This window comes from Ranitomeya variabilis, chromosome 7 (assembly GCF_051348905.1).
Source record: "Ranitomeya variabilis isolate aRanVar5 chromosome 7, aRanVar5.hap1, whole genome shotgun sequence".
Taxonomy (NCBI): domain Eukaryota; kingdom Metazoa; phylum Chordata; class Amphibia; order Anura; family Dendrobatidae; genus Ranitomeya; species Ranitomeya variabilis.
Window position 1 is genome coordinate 249,523,753 of NC_135238.1, and position 19,843 is coordinate 249,543,595.

Here is a 19,843-nt window from a genome sequence, read left to right on the forward strand (position 1 = left end):
AGTATACAGGGGGTCTGGGGCATGGGTCTCAGCTGGAGGTATATTATCAGTATACAGGAGGTTCGGGGCAGAGGTCTCAGCTGGGGGTATATTATCAGTATACAGGGGGTCTGGGGCATGGGTCTCAGCTGGGGGTATATTATCAGTATACAGGGGGCAGTGGTCTCAGCTGGAGGTATATTATCAGTATACAGGAGGTTCGGGGCAGGGGTCTCAGCCGACGGTATACAGGGGTCCAGCAGGGCTCTCGGCTGGGTAGATGACTCAGTCCTTATGTCCTTTCTTTTCCGCAGACTTTTATATCCTTGAAGACAATGCTGTTCTACAAGAAGCTGTGTCACAGAAGGAAATCTTCAGGAGTGAAGTAAAAATGGTTCCCATTGAGGACTATGGTAATGAAGAGGCAGGGTTTTGTAGGCAGAGGTGGGGTTTAGTAGGCATGGGTGGGGTTAAAATGGGAGGTGTAGTGAGTGGGGGTGTGGCAGACTCCTGGATCTAACACCTCTCTCTCTTATTTTAGAGCTCCCTCTGCGACTGTCATACCCTCGTGATTTTATGAAGCAGAACCGCTATCCTCTTCTCCTCATTGTGTAAGTAGTGCCCTCTGTTTTGGGAGCAGCGGACTCCTCGCAATGACGTCGCACTCACACCGGTGGTCGTGCTCTCATAGCAGCTTGCTCCTGTTCACACTTTTGATATGGAAATTTGGTTTGGATAAATTTATCCCTGTGTGTGCTGCGACCGTTCCCAATAAGACTGAGTATTTTGAGCGCTCATCAAGAATGGACTGTACACCATTGTGACAGAAAAGCATTCCATCAATACTGATACTTTATTGTACATACATAGTTTTATAATTGCATGTAGAAAGGAGTGGTTAGGGGTGGTTAATTAATTACCATATTGTCTAGCTCCTCTGTCATTGGTTATCTAAACATATATGGAATATTGTGATTAATGCACATATGAATGCTGATTAGGCAACTAAAATTGAGCTCTCTGCATCTAGGACAGAGTTGAGACATCTGATCAGCACTTAGTACATCTGGCGTTGTTCCGCTTTTGAGATGGAAAACCCCATACAATGTGTCTGGCTTATATCAGTTTATGTCAGCCATTTTAAGCCATTGATTATAATGTATATATTAGCTGTGAGTATATGAGTATATATGATTATAGAGAAGTATACATGCAAGTGAGATCTACATGATATATATATTTCTATCACACTTTGTTCTATTCGGAGACGCCGGTCACATTTTTGTACCTTTCATAATGATGGCTGCGGAAAGGCACCAAGATAATGATTGGGTTTACAGTAAAGCAAATGGTAGACCTTCCTATAATGTCAGACGATGGCTTTCGTTGTTCTGTGATAAGTGGCGTCAGCGTGTCTCATACCACGGGGTCGTCCTGTAATAAGATGTCACGTCCCAGCCCCCAACCTCATGGGCAAAAGAGACGATGGCTGCTCAAGACAGGAGAGACGTGTCCCCGGACGACTTATGGCCGAGATCAGGCTCAGAATTGAGCGGATTTGGTCGGATTTGGTCGCCAAATCTGATTTTGCCATATTCATGCCATATTGGTACCAAATGTATGTTTGATGATCGGTTCCGAACATATTCCGTAAATTCTACTCCCATTTACAATATTCAATGCCGATTTTATTTGGAACCGAATCCGAACAAAGTAACACCCTGCCTTAAATAAATAGCCTAATGCATGAAAATAGTGTACGGTATTTAGTTAACATGTTGTTTGATAAAAAAATATGTGAAAGCCATCCCGCGTCATCACTGCGACCATAATTGGGAGCGTCCGAACTGTAATATTTAAAACCTTACCTTTTGTCAAGTGACATGCATGTAGATAAGGGCTGCGAGGGACTGCGACCAACTAGTGGACACACAGCCAATATTAGAGCTAGGACTCTCTCAACTATGGGCACCGTGACCAGGTGGGATGGCCTTCACATGTTTTCATTAAAAAACTAAGTACTGTACCTTATTTTCATGCACTGTGCTACTTATGTACTGCAAGGTATTCAATCTTTAGGTTTCTATCTTTGTTTTTTTCTGTTTAGTGGCCTGTGTGAACATGTGCTTACACGCTGCATGCACACCAGTTTATATCCTGTTCATTCCTTTGGGGTTTTTTAGAAAGTAAGAAACTTAGCCATAGTATTGGTAGATTTGGTGGAAATTGCCAATAAAAACACTAAAGTTTATTATTAAATCATTATAAACATAAATAGAAATAATTGTTAAACAGGGTTGCTGCTAACCAGGGACAACAAATCACATGTGGCCAAAAAATGTATTAGATGAAGTGCAAATAGAACCTGATCATGACAAAGCCTGTGGCATCACTATACAGTGCCTTGCGAAAGTGTTCGGCCCCCTGGAACTTTTCAACCTTTTCCCACATATCATGCTGCAAACATAAAGATACCAAATGTAAATTTTTGGTGAAGAATCAACAACAAGTGGAGCACAATTGTGAAATTGAACGAAATTTATTGGTTATTTTAAATATTTGTGGAAATTAAAAAACTGAAAAGTGGGGCGTGCAATATTATTCGGCCCCTTTACGTTCAGTGCAGAAGTTCATTGTGGATCTTTGAATGATCCAATGTTGTCCTAAATGCCTAATGATGATAAATATAATCCACCTGTGTATAATCAAGTCTCCGTATAAATGCACCTGCTCTGTGATAGTCTCAGGGTTCTGTGTGAAACACAGAGAGCATCATGAAGACCAAGGAACACAACAGGCAGGTCCGTGATACTGTTGTGGAGAAGTTTAAAGCTGGATTTGGATACAAAATGATTTCCAAAACTTTAAACATCCCAAGGATCACTGTGCAAGGATCATATTGAAATGGAAGGAGTATCATACCACTACAAATCTACCAAGACCCGGCCGTCCCTCTAAACTTTCATCTCAAACAAGGAGAAGACTGATCAGAGATGCAGCCAAGAGGCCCATGATCACTCTGGATGAACTGCAGAGATCTACAGCTGAGGTGGGACAGTCTGTCCATAGGACAACAATCAATCGTACACTGCACAAATCTGGCCTTTATGGAAGAGTGGCAAGAAGAAAGCCATTTCTCAAAGATATCCATAAAAAGTGTCTTTAAGGTTTGCAACAAGCCACCTGGGAGACACCAAACATGTGGAAGAAGGTGCTCTGGTCAGATGAAACCAAAATTGAACTTTTTGGCAACAATGCCAAACGATATGTTTGGCGTAATGGCAACACAGCTCATCACCCTGAACACACCATCCCCACTGTCAAACGTGGTGGCAGCATCATGGTTTGGGCCTGCTTTTCTTCAGCAGGGACAGGAAAGATGGATGGAGCCAAATACAGGACCATTGAAGAAAACCTGTTGGAGTCTGCAAAAGACCTGAGACTGGGACGGAGATTTGTCTTCCAACAAGACAATGATCCCAAACATAAAGCAAAATCTACAATGGAATGGTTCACAAATAAACGTATCCAGGTGGCCAAGTCAGAGTCCAGACCTCAATCGAGAATCTGTGGAAAGAGCTGAAAACTGCTGTTCACAAACGATGTCCATCAAACCTCATTGAGCTCGAGCTGTTTGCTAAGGAAGAATGGGCAAGAAGTCTCTCGATGTACAAAACTGATAGAGACATACCCCAAGCGACTTGCAGCTGTAGTCGCAGCAAAAGGTGGCGCAACAAAGTATTAAGTTACAGGGGCCGAATAATATTGCACGCCCCACTTTTCAGTTTTTGAATTTCCACAAAAATTTTAAATACCAATAAATTTTGTTCAACTTCACAATTGTGTTCCACTTGTTGTTGATTCTTCACCAAAAATTTACATTTGGTATCTTTATGTTTGAAGCATGATATGTGGGAAAAGGTTGAAAAGTTCCATGGAGCCGAATACTTTCGCAAGGCACTGTAAGTATAGGTGATAAAGTGTTCACGATAGTACAATATTTCTGGCAGTAAAAAGTATAAAGCGGCACTTACATGATTAGTTGTTAAGTTTGTATGGCGTCCCCGCCGCCCCAACGCATGTTTTGCTTCTTCGTCAGGAAGCGTGAACGTGAAGTCTTGAAGGGCTAATAACCACCTAGTCACCCCGGCGTTCTTACCCTTCTCTCTCTCAACTATCTTAGAGGGGCATGGTCCAACATCAACTTAAACCTACAGCCTAGCAGGTAGTAATAATAATTGTATTTCTATAGCGCCAACATATTCCCACCACTTTATATTTTAGAGGTGACTTGCACAAAACAATAGACATTACAGAATAACAATAATCACATAAATCACCAGATACCAAGAGGAGTGAGGGCCCTGATCACCAGATACAGGAGCAGGTGAATGGTAACAATTTTGAATGGGCAACACAGGGATAGTTAGATAAATGCTTTGAGGCAGTAGGCCATCCTGAAGAAATGCGTTTTTAGGGCACGCTTAAAACCGGGGATTGGGGGATTCATCAAATTATGCTGGTTAGTGCATTCCAACGAATTTGCACAGCACATGAGAAGTCTTGGAGACAGGAGTGGGAGGTTCTGATTTTTGAGGATGTTAACCTCAGGGCATTAGCAGAACGGAGGGTATGGGTTGCGTGGTAGACTGAGACCAGGGAGGAGATGTAGGGTGATGTTGAACCGTGGAGAGGATGGGTAGGGTGGCAGACTGAGATAGTGGAGGAGATGTAGGGTGGTGCTGAACCGTGGAGAGGACGGGTAGGGTGGTAGACTGAGACAATGGAGGAGATGTAGGGTGGTGCTGAACCGTGGAGAGGATGGGTAGGGTGGTTGACTGAGACAAGGGAGGAGATGTAGAGTGGTGCTGAAATGTGGAGCGCTTTGTGAGTGAGAGTGATAAGTTTACATTGAACTCTGGAGTGGATGGGTAACCAGTGCAATCAGATGTGGGGGGTGAATGAAAGCTCTGAATCAAGTATAACCCCAAGACAGCGGGCATGTTGCTGGGTAGTAATGGTAGAACCACACATGAAAATGGCAATGTCGGGCATATATCGGTTAGTAGAGGGAGGAAACAGAAGGAGTTCAGTTTTTGACAGGCTCAATTTCATATAGAGGGTGGACATGATGTTGGAGACAGCGGTAAGACAATCACTGATGTTTTGTAATAATGCAGGTGTGATGTCAGGAGTAGAGGTGTATAACTGGATGTCATCAGCATAGAGATGGTACTGGAAACCAAATCTACTGATTGTTTGTCTAATAGGGGCAGTATACAAGGAGAAGAGGAGGGGTGTTATGATCCCAGTGGTAGAGGATCTCTGATATTCCGGCAAAATAGCAAAAACCAAAATACTGCTCTAGGGAGGTGGAAACTGGGCTAACCGCATACCTGATCCTAACACACACAACTAAAAGCAGCCGGTGAACGTGCCTACGTTGGTTCTAGACGTCTCGAGCCAGCCGGAGAACTGACTACCCCTAGAGGGAAAATAAGACCTCACTTGCCTCCAGAGAAATTGAACACCAAAGAGATAGAAAGCCCCCAACAGATAATAACGGTGAGGCAAGAGAAAAACACAAACGTAGAGATGAACTAGATTCAGCAAAGTGAGGCCCACTAGTCTAGATAGGCAGAAACAAGATAGTGGACTATGCGGTCAGCAGAAAACCCTTCAAAAACATCCACGCTGAATATTCAAGAACCCCCACACCGACTGACGGTGCGGGGGGAGAATATCAGCCCCCTAGAGCTTCCAGCGAGCCAGAAAATCACATGTAAGCAAGCTGGACAAAAATACTGGAAAATGCAAATGATAAAAAGTACAAAAACAGACTTAGCTTTTCTTGCATGAGACAGACTGAAAGGAATCCGGAGGAGACCATATAGGTCTGGATACAACGATGCCAGGCAAGAGACTGAGTCCAGAAGAGACTTAAATAGGGAACACCCGCTGCTTAACGATACAGCTGGAGCTCAGGCCTGCAACAAGACATGCCTAACAATACCGTTAGTGACCACCAGAGGGAGCCCAGAAACACAGTTCACAACAGTACCCCCCCCTTGAGGAGGGGTCACCGAACCCTCACCAAGACCCCCAGGGCGATCAGGATGAGCAGCGTGAAAGGCATGAACCAAATCAGCCGCATGAACATCAGAGGCGACAACCCAGGAATTATCCTCCTGACCATAGCCTTTCCACTTAACTAAATACTGGAGTTTCCGTCTAGAGATACGAGAATCCAAAATCTTCTCCACCACGTACTCCAACTCGCCCTCAACCAAAACCGGGGCAGGAGGCTCAACAGCAGGAACCACAGGCACCACGTACCGCCGCAACAAGGACCTATGGAACACATTATGAATGGCGAATGACGCTGGAAGGTCCAAGCGGAAAGACACCGGGTTAAGGATTTCCAGAATCTTATAAGAACCGATAAAGGGAGGCTTGAACTTAGGAGAGGAGACCTTCAAAGGAACATGCCGAGAAGACAACCAAACCAAATCCCCAACACGAAGTCGGGGACCCACACCGCGGCGGCGGTTGGCAAAACGCTGGGCCTTGTCTTGTGACAATTTCAAATTGTCCACCACATGGTTCCAAATCCGCTGCAACCTATCCACCACAGAATCAACCCCAGGACAGTCAGAAGGTTCAACCTGGCCCGAGGAAAAACGAGGATGAAAACCAGAGTTGCAGAAAAAGGGCGAAACCAAAGTGGCAGAACTAGCCCGATTATTAAGGGCAAACTCGGCCAGTGGCAAAAAGGTAACCCAATCGTCCTGATCAGCAGAAACAAAACATCTCAAATAGGTCTCCAACGTCTGATTAGTTCGCTCGGTCTGGCCATTAGTCTGAGGATGAAAAGCCGACGAAAAAGACAAATCAATACCCATCTTAGCACAAAAGGATCGCCAGAATCTGGATACAAACTGGGATCCTCTGTCAGACACAATATTCTCAGGGATGCCGTGCAACCGAACCACATTCTGAAAGAACAAAAGAACCAAATCAGAGGAGGAAGGCAGCTTAGGCAAGGGCACCAAATGGACCATTTTAGAGAAACGGTCGCACACCACCCAGATGACAGACATCTTCCGAGATACCGGAAGATCCGAAATGAAATCCATGGAAATGTGCGTCCAAGGCCTCTTCGGGATAGGCAAGGGCAAAAGCAACCCGCTGGCACGAGAACAACAAGGCTTAGCCCGAGCACAAATCCCACAGGACTGCACAAAGGAACGCACATCCCGCGACAAGGAAGGCCACCAAAAGGACCTAGCCACCAAATCTCTGGTACCGAAAATCCCAGGATGCCCCGCCAACACTGAAGAATGAACCTCAGAAATAACTCTGCTGGTCCATCTGTCAGGGACAAACAGTCTCTCCGGTGGGCAACGATCAGGTCTATCAGCCTGAAACTTCTGCAGCACTCGCCGCAAATCTGGGGAAATGGCAGACAAAATCACTCCCTCTCTGAGAATACCAGCCGCCTCCGAGACTCCCGGAGAGTCAGGCACAAAACTCCTAGAAAGTGCATCAGCCTTCACGTTTTTCGAACCAGGCAGGAACGAGACCACAAAGTCAAAACGGGAGAAAAACAACGACCAACGAGCCTGTCTAGGATTCAGGCGTTTGGCAGACTCGAGGTAAATTAGATTTTTATGATCAGTCAAGACCACCACACGATGTCTAGCTCCCTCGAGCCAATGACGCCACTCCTCAAATGCCCACTTCATAGCCAACAACTCCTGATTACCAACATCATAGTTCCGCTCAGCAGGCGAAAATTTTCTTGAAAAGAAGGCGCATGGCTTCATCACGGAGCCATCAGAACTTTTTTGCGACAAAACGGCCCCTGCACCAATCTCAGAAGCATCAACTTCAACCTGGAAGGGAAGAGAGACATCCGGCTGGCAGAAGACTGGCGCTGAAGTAAACTGACGCTTCAGCTCCCGAAAGGCCTCCACGGCCACAGGAGACCAATTAGCAACATCAGAACCCTTCTTGGTCATATCCGTCAAAGGTTTAACCACGCTAGAAAAATTAGCGATAAAACGACGGTAAAAATTAGCAAAGCCCAAGAACTTCTGCAGGCTCTTAACAGACGTGGGCTGAGTCCAGTCATGAATGGCACGAACCTTGACTGGGTCCATCTCTACAGTTGAAGGGGAAAAAATAAAACCCAAAAAAGAAACCTTCTGTACCCCAAAGATACATTTTGAGCCCTTCACAAATAGAGCGTTTTCACGCAGAACCTGAAACACCATCCTGACCTGGTTCACATGGGACTCCCAATCATCAGAAAAAACCAAAATATCATCCAGATAAATAATCATAAATTTATCCAGATATTTCCGGAAGATGTCATGCATGAAGGACTGAAACACAGAAGGGGCATTAGATAGTCCAAAAGGCATCACCAGGTACTCAAAATGACCCTCGGGCGTATTAAATGCCGTTTTCCATTCATCTCCCTGCTTTATACGCACAAGGTTATACGCACCACGAAGATCTATCTTGGTGAACCAACTGGATCCCTTAATCCGAGCAAACAAATCAGACAACAATGGCAAAGGATACTGAAATTTAACCGTGATCTTATTTAGAAGACGATAATCTATACAAGGTCTCAAAGACCCGTCTTTCTTGCCCACAAAAAAGAATCCTGCACCAAGGGGAGAAGAGGATGGGCGAATATGTCCCTTCTCCAAAGACTCCTTTATATAGCTCCGCATCGCGGTATGCTCTGGCACAGATAAATTAAAGAGTCGTCCCTTAGGAAATTTACTACCAGGAATCAAATCTATAGCACAATCGCAGTCCCTATGAGGGGGAAGGGCACTGGAACTGGCCTCATTAAATACATCCTGAAAGTCTGACAAAAACTCAGGGATCTCAGAAGGAGTAGAAGAAGCAATAGACACCAATGGAGAATCGCCATGAATCCCCTGACACCCCCAACTAGACACAGTCATAGCTTTCCAATCTAAAACAGGATTATGGGCCTATAACCATGGCAGACCCAAAACAACAACATCATGCATTTTATGCAGTACCAGAAAACGAATCACCTCCTGATGTACAGGAGTCATGCACATGGTCACTTGCGTCCAATACTGAGGTTTATTTTCTGCCAATGGCGTAGAATCAATTCCTCTAAGAGGAATAGGATTTTCCAAAGGCTCCAGGACAAAACCACAGCGCTTGGCAAACGACAAATCCATCAGACTTAAAGCAGCACCAGAATCCACAAAAGCCATAACTGAGTAAGAAGATAATGAACAAATTAAAGTCACAGACAGAATAAACTTAGGCTGAAAAGTACCAATAGCGACAGGATTAACAATTTTTTTAAGCGTTTAGAGCATGCTGAGATAACATGTGTTGAATCACCACAGTAAAAACACAACCCATTTTGACGTCTATGATTTTGTCGCTCGGCTCTGGTCAGAATTCTGTCACATTGCATAGAATCAGGTGACCGTTCAGACAGCACCGCCAAAGGATTAACAGATTTGCGCTCCCGCAAACGTCGATCAATTTGAATGGCCAGAGCCATTGAATCATTCAGACCAGTAGGAATAGGAAACCCCACCATCACATCTTTAATGGCTTCAGAAAGACCATTTCTGAAATTTGCGGCCAGAGCACACTCATTCCATTGAGTAAGCATGGACCATTTCCGAAATTTCTGACAATACACCTCAGCTTCGTCCTGACCCTGAGAGATAGCCAGCAACATCTTTTCAGCCTGATTTTCAAGATTAGGCTCCTCATAAAGCAAACCAAGTGCCAGAAAAAACGCATCAACATTTATCAATGCAGGATCTCCTGGCGCCAGAGAGAAGGCCCAATCTTGAGGGTCGCCGCGCAAGAAGGAAATAACAATCTTAACTTGCTGAGCGGAATCACCAGAAGAACAAGGTTTCAGAGACAGAAACAATCTGCAATTATTCCTAAAATTCAGGAACTTAGATCTATCTCCAAAAAACGGCTCAGGAATAGGTATTTTAGATTCAGACATAGGGTTATGGATAACAAAATCCTGAATGCTTTGCACCCTAGCAGCAAGCTGATCCACACTAGAAGTCAGAGTCTGGACATTCATGTCTGCAGCAGAACTCCAACCACTCAGAGTAAAAGGGGATGGAAGAAGCTAGGCAAACTGCAGCAACACAAAAAAAAAAAAAAAACTCAGAACTTCTTTTTAATCCCGCTTCTGCGATGCATTAAACATTTTCTTTTGGGCCTGGCATACTGTTATGATCCCAGTGGTAGAGGATCTCTGATATTCCGGCAAAATAGCAAAAACCAAAATACTGCTCTAGGGAGGTGGAAACTGGGCTAACCGCATACCTGATCCTAACACACACAACTAAAAGCAGCCGGTGAACGTGCCTACGTTGGTTCTAGACGTCTCGAGACAGCCGGAGAACTGACTACCCCTAGAGGGAAAATAAGACCTCACTTGCCTCCAGAGAAATTGAACCCCAAAGAGATAGAAAGCCCCCAACAGATAATAACGGTGAGGCAAGAGGAAAACACAAACGTAGAGATGAACTAGATTCAGCAAAGTGAGGCCCACTAGTCTAGATAGGCAGAAACAAGATAGTGGACTATGCGGTCAGCAGAAAACCCTTCAAAAACATCCACGCTGAATATTCAAGAACCCCCACACCGACTGATGGTGCGGGGGGAGAATATCAGCCCCCTAGAGCTTCCAGCGAGCCAGAAAATCACATGTAAGCAAGCTGAACAAAAATACTGGAAAATGCAAATGATAAAAAGTACAAAAACAGACTTAGCTTTTCTTGCATGAGACAGACTGAAAGGAATCCGGAGGAGACCATATAGGTCTGGATACAACGATGCCAGGCAAGAGACTGAGTCCAGAAAAGACTTAAATAGGGAACACCCGCTGCTTAACGATACAGCTGGAGCTCAGGCCTGCAACAAGACATGCCTAACACAATACCGTTAGTGACCACCAGAGGGAGCCCAGAAACACAGTTCACAACAGAGGGGGCCTAGGACTGATCCTGAGGAACCCCAACAGTAAGGGGAAGGTGAGAGGAGGAGGAACCAGCAAAACATACAGTGAAGGATCGGTCAGAGAGATAGGAGGAAATCCAGGAGAGAACGGTGTCCTTGAGGCCGATGGAGCTGAGCATAGTGAGGAGGAGCTGATGATACACAGTGTTGAATGCTGCAGAGAGATCCACGAAAATTACTATGGAGTAGTGACCATTAGATTTAGCTGTTAGTAGATCATTAGAGACTTTAGTGAGGGCAGTTTCAGTAGTAGAGTGTAAAGAGCGGAAACCGGATTGAAGAGGGTCAAGAAGAGAGTTACCTGAGAGATAGCGGATAAGACGGGAGTGGACCAAGTGTTCCAGGAGTTTAGTGATGAAGGGAAGATAAAAGACAGGTCTATAGTTAGCAGCACAGTTTTGGTCGAGGGATGGTTTAAGTAATGGATGTATGATGGCATGCTTAAATGAGGAGGGAAAGATACCGGAAGAGAGAGGTTGAATATTTTTGTTAGATGAGTGGTGACAGCAGGGGAAAGGGACTGGAGGAGATGTGATGGAATGGGGTCACTGGTGCAAGTAGTAGGGCAAGAAGATGCAAGGAGCCTGATCACTTCTTCTGTGACTGGTTCAAAATCAGAGAGTGAGCTAGATGTACTGGAAGTGGGAGGACAGTGCATGGTATGAGGGGACTGTCGGATATGGTAAATTTTTTCTTTGAAATAATTGTCCAGCTCGTCAGCGTGGAGATCCATGGTTGGGGCCTGCACTCTTGGATTGAGTAGGGAATGAAAAGTGTCAAATAGACATTTAGGATTAATGGATAGTGAAGTGATGAGGTTTTTGAAATGGATGAAATCTTCAGGCAGATTGGATTTTCTCCACACACGTTTGGCGCACCTGAAACACCACTGTAGGAAACGTGTTTGCAGCGTGTGCCAGGGTTGTCGTCTGTGGCGAGTTGTTCTATGTATAGGAGGTGTGGCTTCATTCAGGGCACTTTGCACTGAAACATTATAATGAAACACTGTAGAGTCAGGACATGAGAGGGAGGAGATTGGGGCCAATGATAACTGAAAATTCTTCATAAGTTTCTGGGTGTTAATGGCCCGTATATTTCTATAAGTGTGGAAAGTGGTGGTGTCCTGAGCGGGATGACAGTTCTTGACAGAGAATGAAAGAAGGTTGTGGGCAGAGAGCTAAAATCATACACTGAGTAAAGCTGGGAGAAGACCAGGTCAAGGGAGTTTCCGTCTTCATGTGTAGGAGAGTTAGTAAGCTGCGAAAGGCCAAAGGAGGAGGAGGTTCGAGATTAAAAGTTGAGTAGCAGTATTTCAGGGTGTCGATGGCCCACTTTATGGCTAAGCATTCTTTCTCCACTATTGCATAGTTCTTTTTGCAAGATGAGAGTTTCCAGCTCAGGTACAGGATGGGATGATCTTCTCCATTGATTTTATATGACAGCATGGCTCCCAAACCAACTTCTGAAGCATCGGTCTGGACCATAAATCCCTTGCTAAAGTCTGGTGCAACCCGAACCTGATGCTTGCCCCGAGCCCACTTAAATTCCTGAAACGTCATCTCTGTGCCAGGATTCCATTTCACCATCATTAACTTTTTGGCCACAAGGAGATCTGTTAACGGTGTGGCAATTATGGCATTGTTCAGGGTAAAATGCTGATAATACCCCACAATCCCAAGAAACGCCCTCACTTGTTTCTTGGAGAGTGGTAGAGGCCACTCCTGAATTGCCTCTATTTTATTAAACTGGGGCTTGATTTGGCCTCTCCCGACGATGTAGCCTCTTCCTTCCCTATGGCACACTTCTTGAGATTTATGGTGAATCCCACTTTCCTCAATGCATTGAGGATTGCCTGTACCTTTGACAGGTGCGAACTCTAGTCAGGGCTGAAGATGACAATGTCATCCAAGTAGGCTGCAGCATACAGTTAGGTCCATATATATTTGGACAGAGACAACATTTTTCTAATTTTGGTTATAGACATTACCACAATGAATTGTAAACAAAACAATTCAGATGCAGTTGAAGTTCAGACTTTCAGCTTTCATTTGAGGGTATCCACATTAAAATTGGATGAAGGGTTTAGGAGTCTCAGCTCCTTAACATGTGCCACCCTGTTTTTAAAGGGACCAAAAGTAATTGGACAATTGACTCCAAGGCTATTTCATGGACAGGTGTGGGCAATCCCAATGTCATTCTCAATTAAGCAGATAAAAGGCCTGGAGTTGATTTGAGGTGTGGTGTTTGCATTTGGAAGGTTTTGCTGTGAAGTAAACATGCGGTCAAAGGAGCTCTCGATGCAGATGAAACAAGCCATCCTTAAGCTGCGAAAACAGAAAAAAACCATCCGAGAAATTGCTACAATATTAAGAGTGGCAAAATCTACAGTTTGGTACATCCTGAGAAAGAAAGAAAGCATTGGTGAACTCATCAATGCAAAAAGACCTGGGCGCCCACGGAAGACAACAGCGGTGGATGATCGCAGAATAATCTCCATGGTGAAGAGAAACCCCTTCACAACAGCCAACCAAGTGACCAACACTCTCCAGGAGGTCGGCGTATCAATATCCAAATCTACCATAAAGAGAAGACTGCATGAAAGTAAATACAGAGGGTTCACTGCACGGTGCAGCCACTCATAAGCATCAAGAATAAAAAGGCTAAAAAACATCTAAAAAAGCCAGCACAGTTCTGGAAGAACATTCTGTGGACAGATGAAACCAAGATCAACCTCTACCAGAATGATGGAAAGAGAAAAGTATGGCGAAGGCGTGGTACAGCTCATGATCCAAAGCATACCACATCATCTGTAAACCACGGCGGAGGCAGTGTGATGGCTTGGGCATGCATGGCTGCCAGTGGCACTGGGTCACTAGAGTTTATTGATGATGTGACACAGGACAGAAGCAGCCGAATGAATTCTGAGGTATTCAGAGCCATACTGTGTGCTCAGATCCAGCCAAATGCAGCAAAACTGATTGGGCATCGTTTCATACTACAGATGGACAATGACCCAAAACATAAAGCCAAAGCAACCCAGGAGTTTATTAAAGCAAAGAAGTGGAATATTCTTGAATGGCCAAGTCAGTCACCTGATCTCAACCCAACTGAGCATGCATTTCACTTGTTAAAGACTAAACTTCAGACAGAAAGGCCCACAAACAAACAGCAACTGAAAACCACAGCAGTGAAGGCCTGGCAGAGCATCAAAAAGGAGGAAACACAGCGTCTGGTGATGTCCATGAGTTCAAGACTTCAGGCAGTCATTGCCAACAAAGGGTTTTCAACCAAGTACTAAAAATGAACATTTTATTTAAAATTATTGAATCTGTCCAATTACTTTTGGTCCCTTTAAAAACAGGGGGGCACATGTTAAGGAGCTGAAACTCCTAAACCCTTCATCTAATTTTAATGTGGATACCCTCAAAGGAAAGCTGAAAGTCTGAACTTCAACTGCATCTGAATTGTTTTGTTTACAATTGTCACGATTCACCCCGTGACTGTCAAGATCCCTTAGCCGCTGCCCACAAATGTCACGGATTGGGGTGACTTTAGACCAGCAGACGGCTATCACATGTGCAGGGGGCTTATCCTAGTTATCCCTCCACTGCCACAATGTGATGAGAAGAACACACACCAGTTTATTTACCTCTTAGGTTACAGCAGGGGCTTATTTTAGGTATCCCACTGCTCTTCAGTATACCATGAACTGCAGGGATTTGTGTATATCCCGCTTACAGTTCCACTTAAACCTTGCAGCTCTCTGGCGCCCCCCTTACTGTCAGGTCAGATTAGGTACTGCACCTAGGGTAATTAGTCGCCAGAAAGGCTGCCTGCTATGTACTGGCTATTGGGCGCGCTGCAGCGACGCGATAACTACTCCCACTCAGGCAGGAGCAATAATTATCAAGCCGCAGTCGCTACAGTGACCCCCAAAAGCCGGCACACGGTCGCTGCCACCAGCTCCAATTGAACGGGTCTGGAGCTAACCCCAAAACAGTAGCGTAATTCCCTTCAGAGACAGGGTACGGTTTAGGGCAGGAAGAACGAACTAGTATTAAATATTATACCCCATAAATGATTTTTAGGCAGTGTTTATAAAATATTTTACAAAGATGTTACAAATGAGACAATTGCAAATATGTACAAGGTAATTATAAAAATAAAAGGATTAAATGAAGAAAAGGTAACACTCACATATTCTCAGATCATTGCATTGCAGGCAACAGGCTATGAGAGCTTTCCATCTATCCCAGTGCATTTGCACTCGCAGTCTGGTCGCTTCAGGTAAAAACTCACAACTACCCCCCCTGGAAGCCTGCCAGCAACTTTATAACCTACAGCCTGTGACCTCACAGAAAGGGCTGGTTTTTCCAACCCCTCCTACTTCTTCAGTGTTTCTCACTGGGCATTAAATATATCTGATGCCCGTAACTTCGCTACAGAACATAAAATAATCGCACCATACCCATCATTCATCTTGTAGTATCGTGGGCATTCCGATGAGATCAAATATGTCCTATTTGTCACGCACACTGACCGAGAAATCCCTACCTCTGTACCAGATGGAGCTAGAAACTGATGCTTAGAGTGAGGGGTAGATCCATCGAGGAAGAATAAGAATATATATTTCCGTGTCCATAACTTAAACGGTTTGCATAATATCTTCCAAAAACAGAACAAAGAACTTCCAGGCGTTCTAGAAGTTTCTCTAACAGTTCCTGCTAACACAAATTTCCCTTGCAGCTATGCCAGTCGTAAATACCTTTCGTCAATAAAACTCCCCCACAAGGCAAGCTCTTCTACACAGACAGCTAGAAACACAGGGAAGGAAAGAGAACCAGAGAGAGGGGGGTTTAGCCCCCGCATGCTAGCAAGAAAACTAACTTATGATATTTCATACCATATCGTGACACCTCCCCCTTTTTGCGTGCGCTACGGCGGCAGAACCTCTCGGTATGCCTCCATGCGCACCTCCGTGGGCTCACCCTGGTGGGAGAGTCCATCCGCATTCCCATGCTCTTTGCCCGCTTTGTGTTTAATGGTGAAGTCGAATTGCTAAAGGACAAGGCTCCAGCGTAGCAACCTGCCATTGGTTCCACACATGGTGCTTAGCCAGCGCAGAGGGTTGTGGTCGGTCACCACGGTGAAGGTGCGACCGTACAAGTAGGGCTGCAAGCGCTGCAGGGCCCAGACTATGGCCAGGCACTCCTTCTCAATGGTGGAGTAGGCCACTTCCCTCGGCAAAAGTTTCCGGCTCAGGTACAACACGGGGTGCTCTTGGTCCTCCGAGTCAACCTGGCTGAGCACAGCACCAAGGCCAAACTCACTGGCGTCGGTCTGTACCAAGAACGGTCGACTGCTGTCGACTGCTTTCAACACAGGGGCGTTGCACAGTGCTGTTTTCAACGCCTGGAAGGCCCCCTCACAGCCATCTGTCCAGTTGACGATGTGGGGTAGCTTCTTCCTGGTGAGGTCCGTCAAAGGTTTTGCCAGGCTACTATAGTGCTGCACGAAGCGCCTATAGTACCCTGCAGTGCCCAGGAAGGACATCACATGTTTCTTGGTCCTGGGAGTGGGCCAGTTCACGATCACGCCCACTTTGTCAGGCTCTGGTTTTAGGGTGTTTCCGCCTACCCGGTGCCCCAGGTAGTGGACCTCCCTCATGCCCATCTGGCACTTTCCCGGCTTGATAGTCAGTCCTGCTCGGTGAATTCGCCCGAGCACCTCCTTGAGATGCTGCAGGTGTTCCTCCCAGGAGGGACTGAAGATGGCAATGTCATCTAAGTACGCCACGGCGTACTTCTCCAGTCCCTGAAGCAGGAGATTGACCATCCGCTGGAAAGTGGCAGGGGCATTCTTCATGCCAAAGGGCATGACCGTGGACTCGTACAGTCCAAAGGGTGTGATAAAGGCGGACTTCTCCTGCGCCTCGGGGCTCAGGGGAATCTGCCAGTATCCGCGACTCAGATCCATGATTGTCAGGTATTTTGCGCCAGCTAACTTCTCAAGCAGCTCCTCGATGCGCGGCATTGGGTGCGCGTCAGAGGCTGTAATGGCGTTGAGCCCCCTGTAGTCCACGCAGAACCGGGTGGTCCGGTCCTTCTTTGGCACGAGAACTACAGGTGAGGCCCACGCGCTCTTTGACCGTCGAATCACCCCCAGCTGTAACATCTCATCAATCTCCTGGCGCATAATCTGCTGCACCTGGTCAGAGATTCGATAGGGTGTTCGCCGTAGTGGGCCGTGATTCCCGGTGTCCACCTCGTGGATGGCTAACTCAGTCCTTCCAGGCCGGTTGGAGAACACGACCCGGAAGGGTTCCAGCATGGTTTGCAACTGCAACCGCTGTGGTTCATCTAGCGAGGCGCTTACCTCCACGTCCTCAATGGACCCATGGGCCTTGGCTTGGGCCAGCATGTCCAGGAGGGTGTCTTCCTCCCCTTCTTCGGGTGCGCTGCAGACCGGTAGGACGAAAGGTTCACGTTCGTGATGAGCCTTCATCATGTTGACGTGAAAGGCCTTTCGCCTACCCCGAGTGTGGTCAAGCGTGACCACATAGGTGACCGGGTTGAGCTGTTGGTGGACGACGTACGGGCCCTCCCAGGCTGCCTGAAGCTTATCCGTTGGTACAGGGACCAGCACCCACACCTTTTGACCCACGTGGTAGGTCCGCTCCCGGGCGTTCTGGTCGTACCAGTGCTTCTGATCAGCCTGAGCCTGCGTCATGTTGTCATGCACCAACTGCGTCAAGGTCTGCATCTTGTCACGGAAGCGCATGACATACTCTACTATGGACACTTCAGAAGGGTTCGGCTCCTCTTCCCAGGATTCTCTTACCAACCCAAGGGGTCCCCGGACTCGCCTGCCATACAGGAGCTCGAAGGGGGAGAACCCCGTCGAGGCCTGTGGAACCTCTCGGTAAGCGAATAGCAGGTGTGGGAGGTACCGCTCCCAGTCGCGCCCTTGTGTCTCAACCAGCATGCGTAGCATCTGCTTGAGGGTACCATTGAAGCGTTCACACAAGCCATTGGTCTGTGGGTGATACGCACTCGATACCAGGTGCTTCACCTGCATTTTCTTACAGAGAGCCTCCATTAGGTGAGACATAAATTGGGTCCCTCGATCAGTAAGCATTTCCCTGGGAAATCCTACCCGTGAAAAGATGGCCAACAGGGCATCCGCCACCTTATCTGCCCTAGTTGACAACAGAGCTACTGCCTCTGGGTACCGGGTAGCGTAGTCTACCACAGTAAGAATATATCGCTTTCCAGAGCTGCTGGAGACGGCCAACGGGCCCACAATGTCCACCGCAATCCTCTGGAAAGGCTCCTCTATCACTGGCAAAGGGATCAGGGGAGCCTTAAGAGCAGGCCCCGCCTTCCCCACTCTTTGACAGGTGACACAGGAGCGGCAGTAGTTTGACACATCTGTCCCCATCTTAGGCCAATAGAAGTGTTGAGACAGCCGGGCCTTAGTTTTGCTGATCCCCAAGTGTCCAGCTAGCGGGATCTCATGGGCAATCCGCAACAACTCACCCCGGAATTGCTGTGGGACGACCAGCTGTCTTTCCCTCAACCACTCCTTTTGTGATTCTCCGGGTACTGTCTCCCGGTACAACCTTCCTCCTTCCCAGAACACCTTCTCCTTATCAGTCTCGGGGAAAGCCGTCCCGGCGAGTTGTCTCAAACTCTCTAGGCTCGCATCTGTGTGCAGAGCGGCCTGAAACTCCTGGCTAGGGGAAGCCAGAAGCGATGTCAGGGTCCCTTCCCCACGGGAGCCCTCTGGGACCTGCTCTGGGTCCACCTCTGGTTCAGTCACACTGATGACTGAGGAGGGTCCGGAAGGCAGACAGTTATCTGCGTTCCGGGCACTCTGACTGCGGGTGACAGCAGCTACGTAGGCTGTCTCCCCGGGGGTTTCTACAGACCCATCAGCCGATGCTGCTATGGGCTCTACCTCCCCATCCACGGCCATTACCTCAGGAGCATTGCTACTTATGGGCCAGTTACCTTCCTCGGTGGCACTGGTCAATTGCATGGCATCACCTTCCTCACGGTTCCCATGTATCTCCCCATTTCTTGTAGCACCGACACTTGCCCCTGCTAGGGGTTCCTCAGCCGTCTCCCTCCGCAGAGCGGCGTGGCTGAGCACTCCTGTACCTACGGACACATCAACTTTCATAGAAACAGCGTTATCAGGTTCAGTTGGCACAGGTACAACATTTTCACCATCAATCCTAGGGGAAAAATGGTTAACAGATGCATCATTACAAGATAAAGCATGGTCAGGTAACACATGCGATTTCCCATCATCATCATCATCATTAGGGTTTTCCCCGGAATGATTTCTTCAGGGGCCGCCAGTTCGGGTCGGATGAGGGTTCGTTCAGCCCCGGTGTCTTTGAGGCCTGTAGCAACATGACCTCCCACAATGACATGCTGTACGTTATCACACCCCCTCCCAGCCACACCACCCACCAAAAGAACTGCTGCATTAGGCCCTGGGGCCTTGGATGAGGGGTTCTTCTGCCTGGCTGGACATCGGTGACTGAGGTGTCCAGTCTGCCTGCAGTGGTAACACTGGCGAAGTTCGGTGGTGGGTCTGGTGCTGTTGGCCACGGGGACAGGACCTCTGGTAGGTTGGCTGGCAGGGGTACTGGCGTTGGATGCAGGCTTACCCCCTCTCCAGCTGGAGGTGACTGGCTTCCGCACTTCCGGTCTACGGTTGGCCTCATAGGCATCGGCAATCTGCGCTGCTTTCGTCACGTCTTTGGGTTCTCTGTCCATCACAAACTGTTGCA

General features: G+C 47.0%; 1 protein-coding gene across 8 annotated transcripts in view; it reads left to right on the top strand.

Moving 5' to 3' along the window:
* The window catches only part of DPP10 (dipeptidyl peptidase like 10), a 652,879-nt gene that overhangs the window by 440,518 nt on the left and 192,518 nt on the right, over positions 1-19,843 (top strand). For all 8 annotated transcript variants that reach the window (XR_013217894.1, XM_077273449.1, XM_077273443.1 and 5 more), the window contains 2 exons: positions 294-392; positions 521-590. Coding sequence is in view for 7 of the 8 variants with exons in the window: in XM_077273449.1 (XP_077129564.1) it covers positions 294-392; positions 521-590 (169 nt within the window). In the remaining variant the exon portion in view is untranslated. The remainder of the gene's footprint in view (positions 1-293; positions 393-520; positions 591-19,843) is intronic.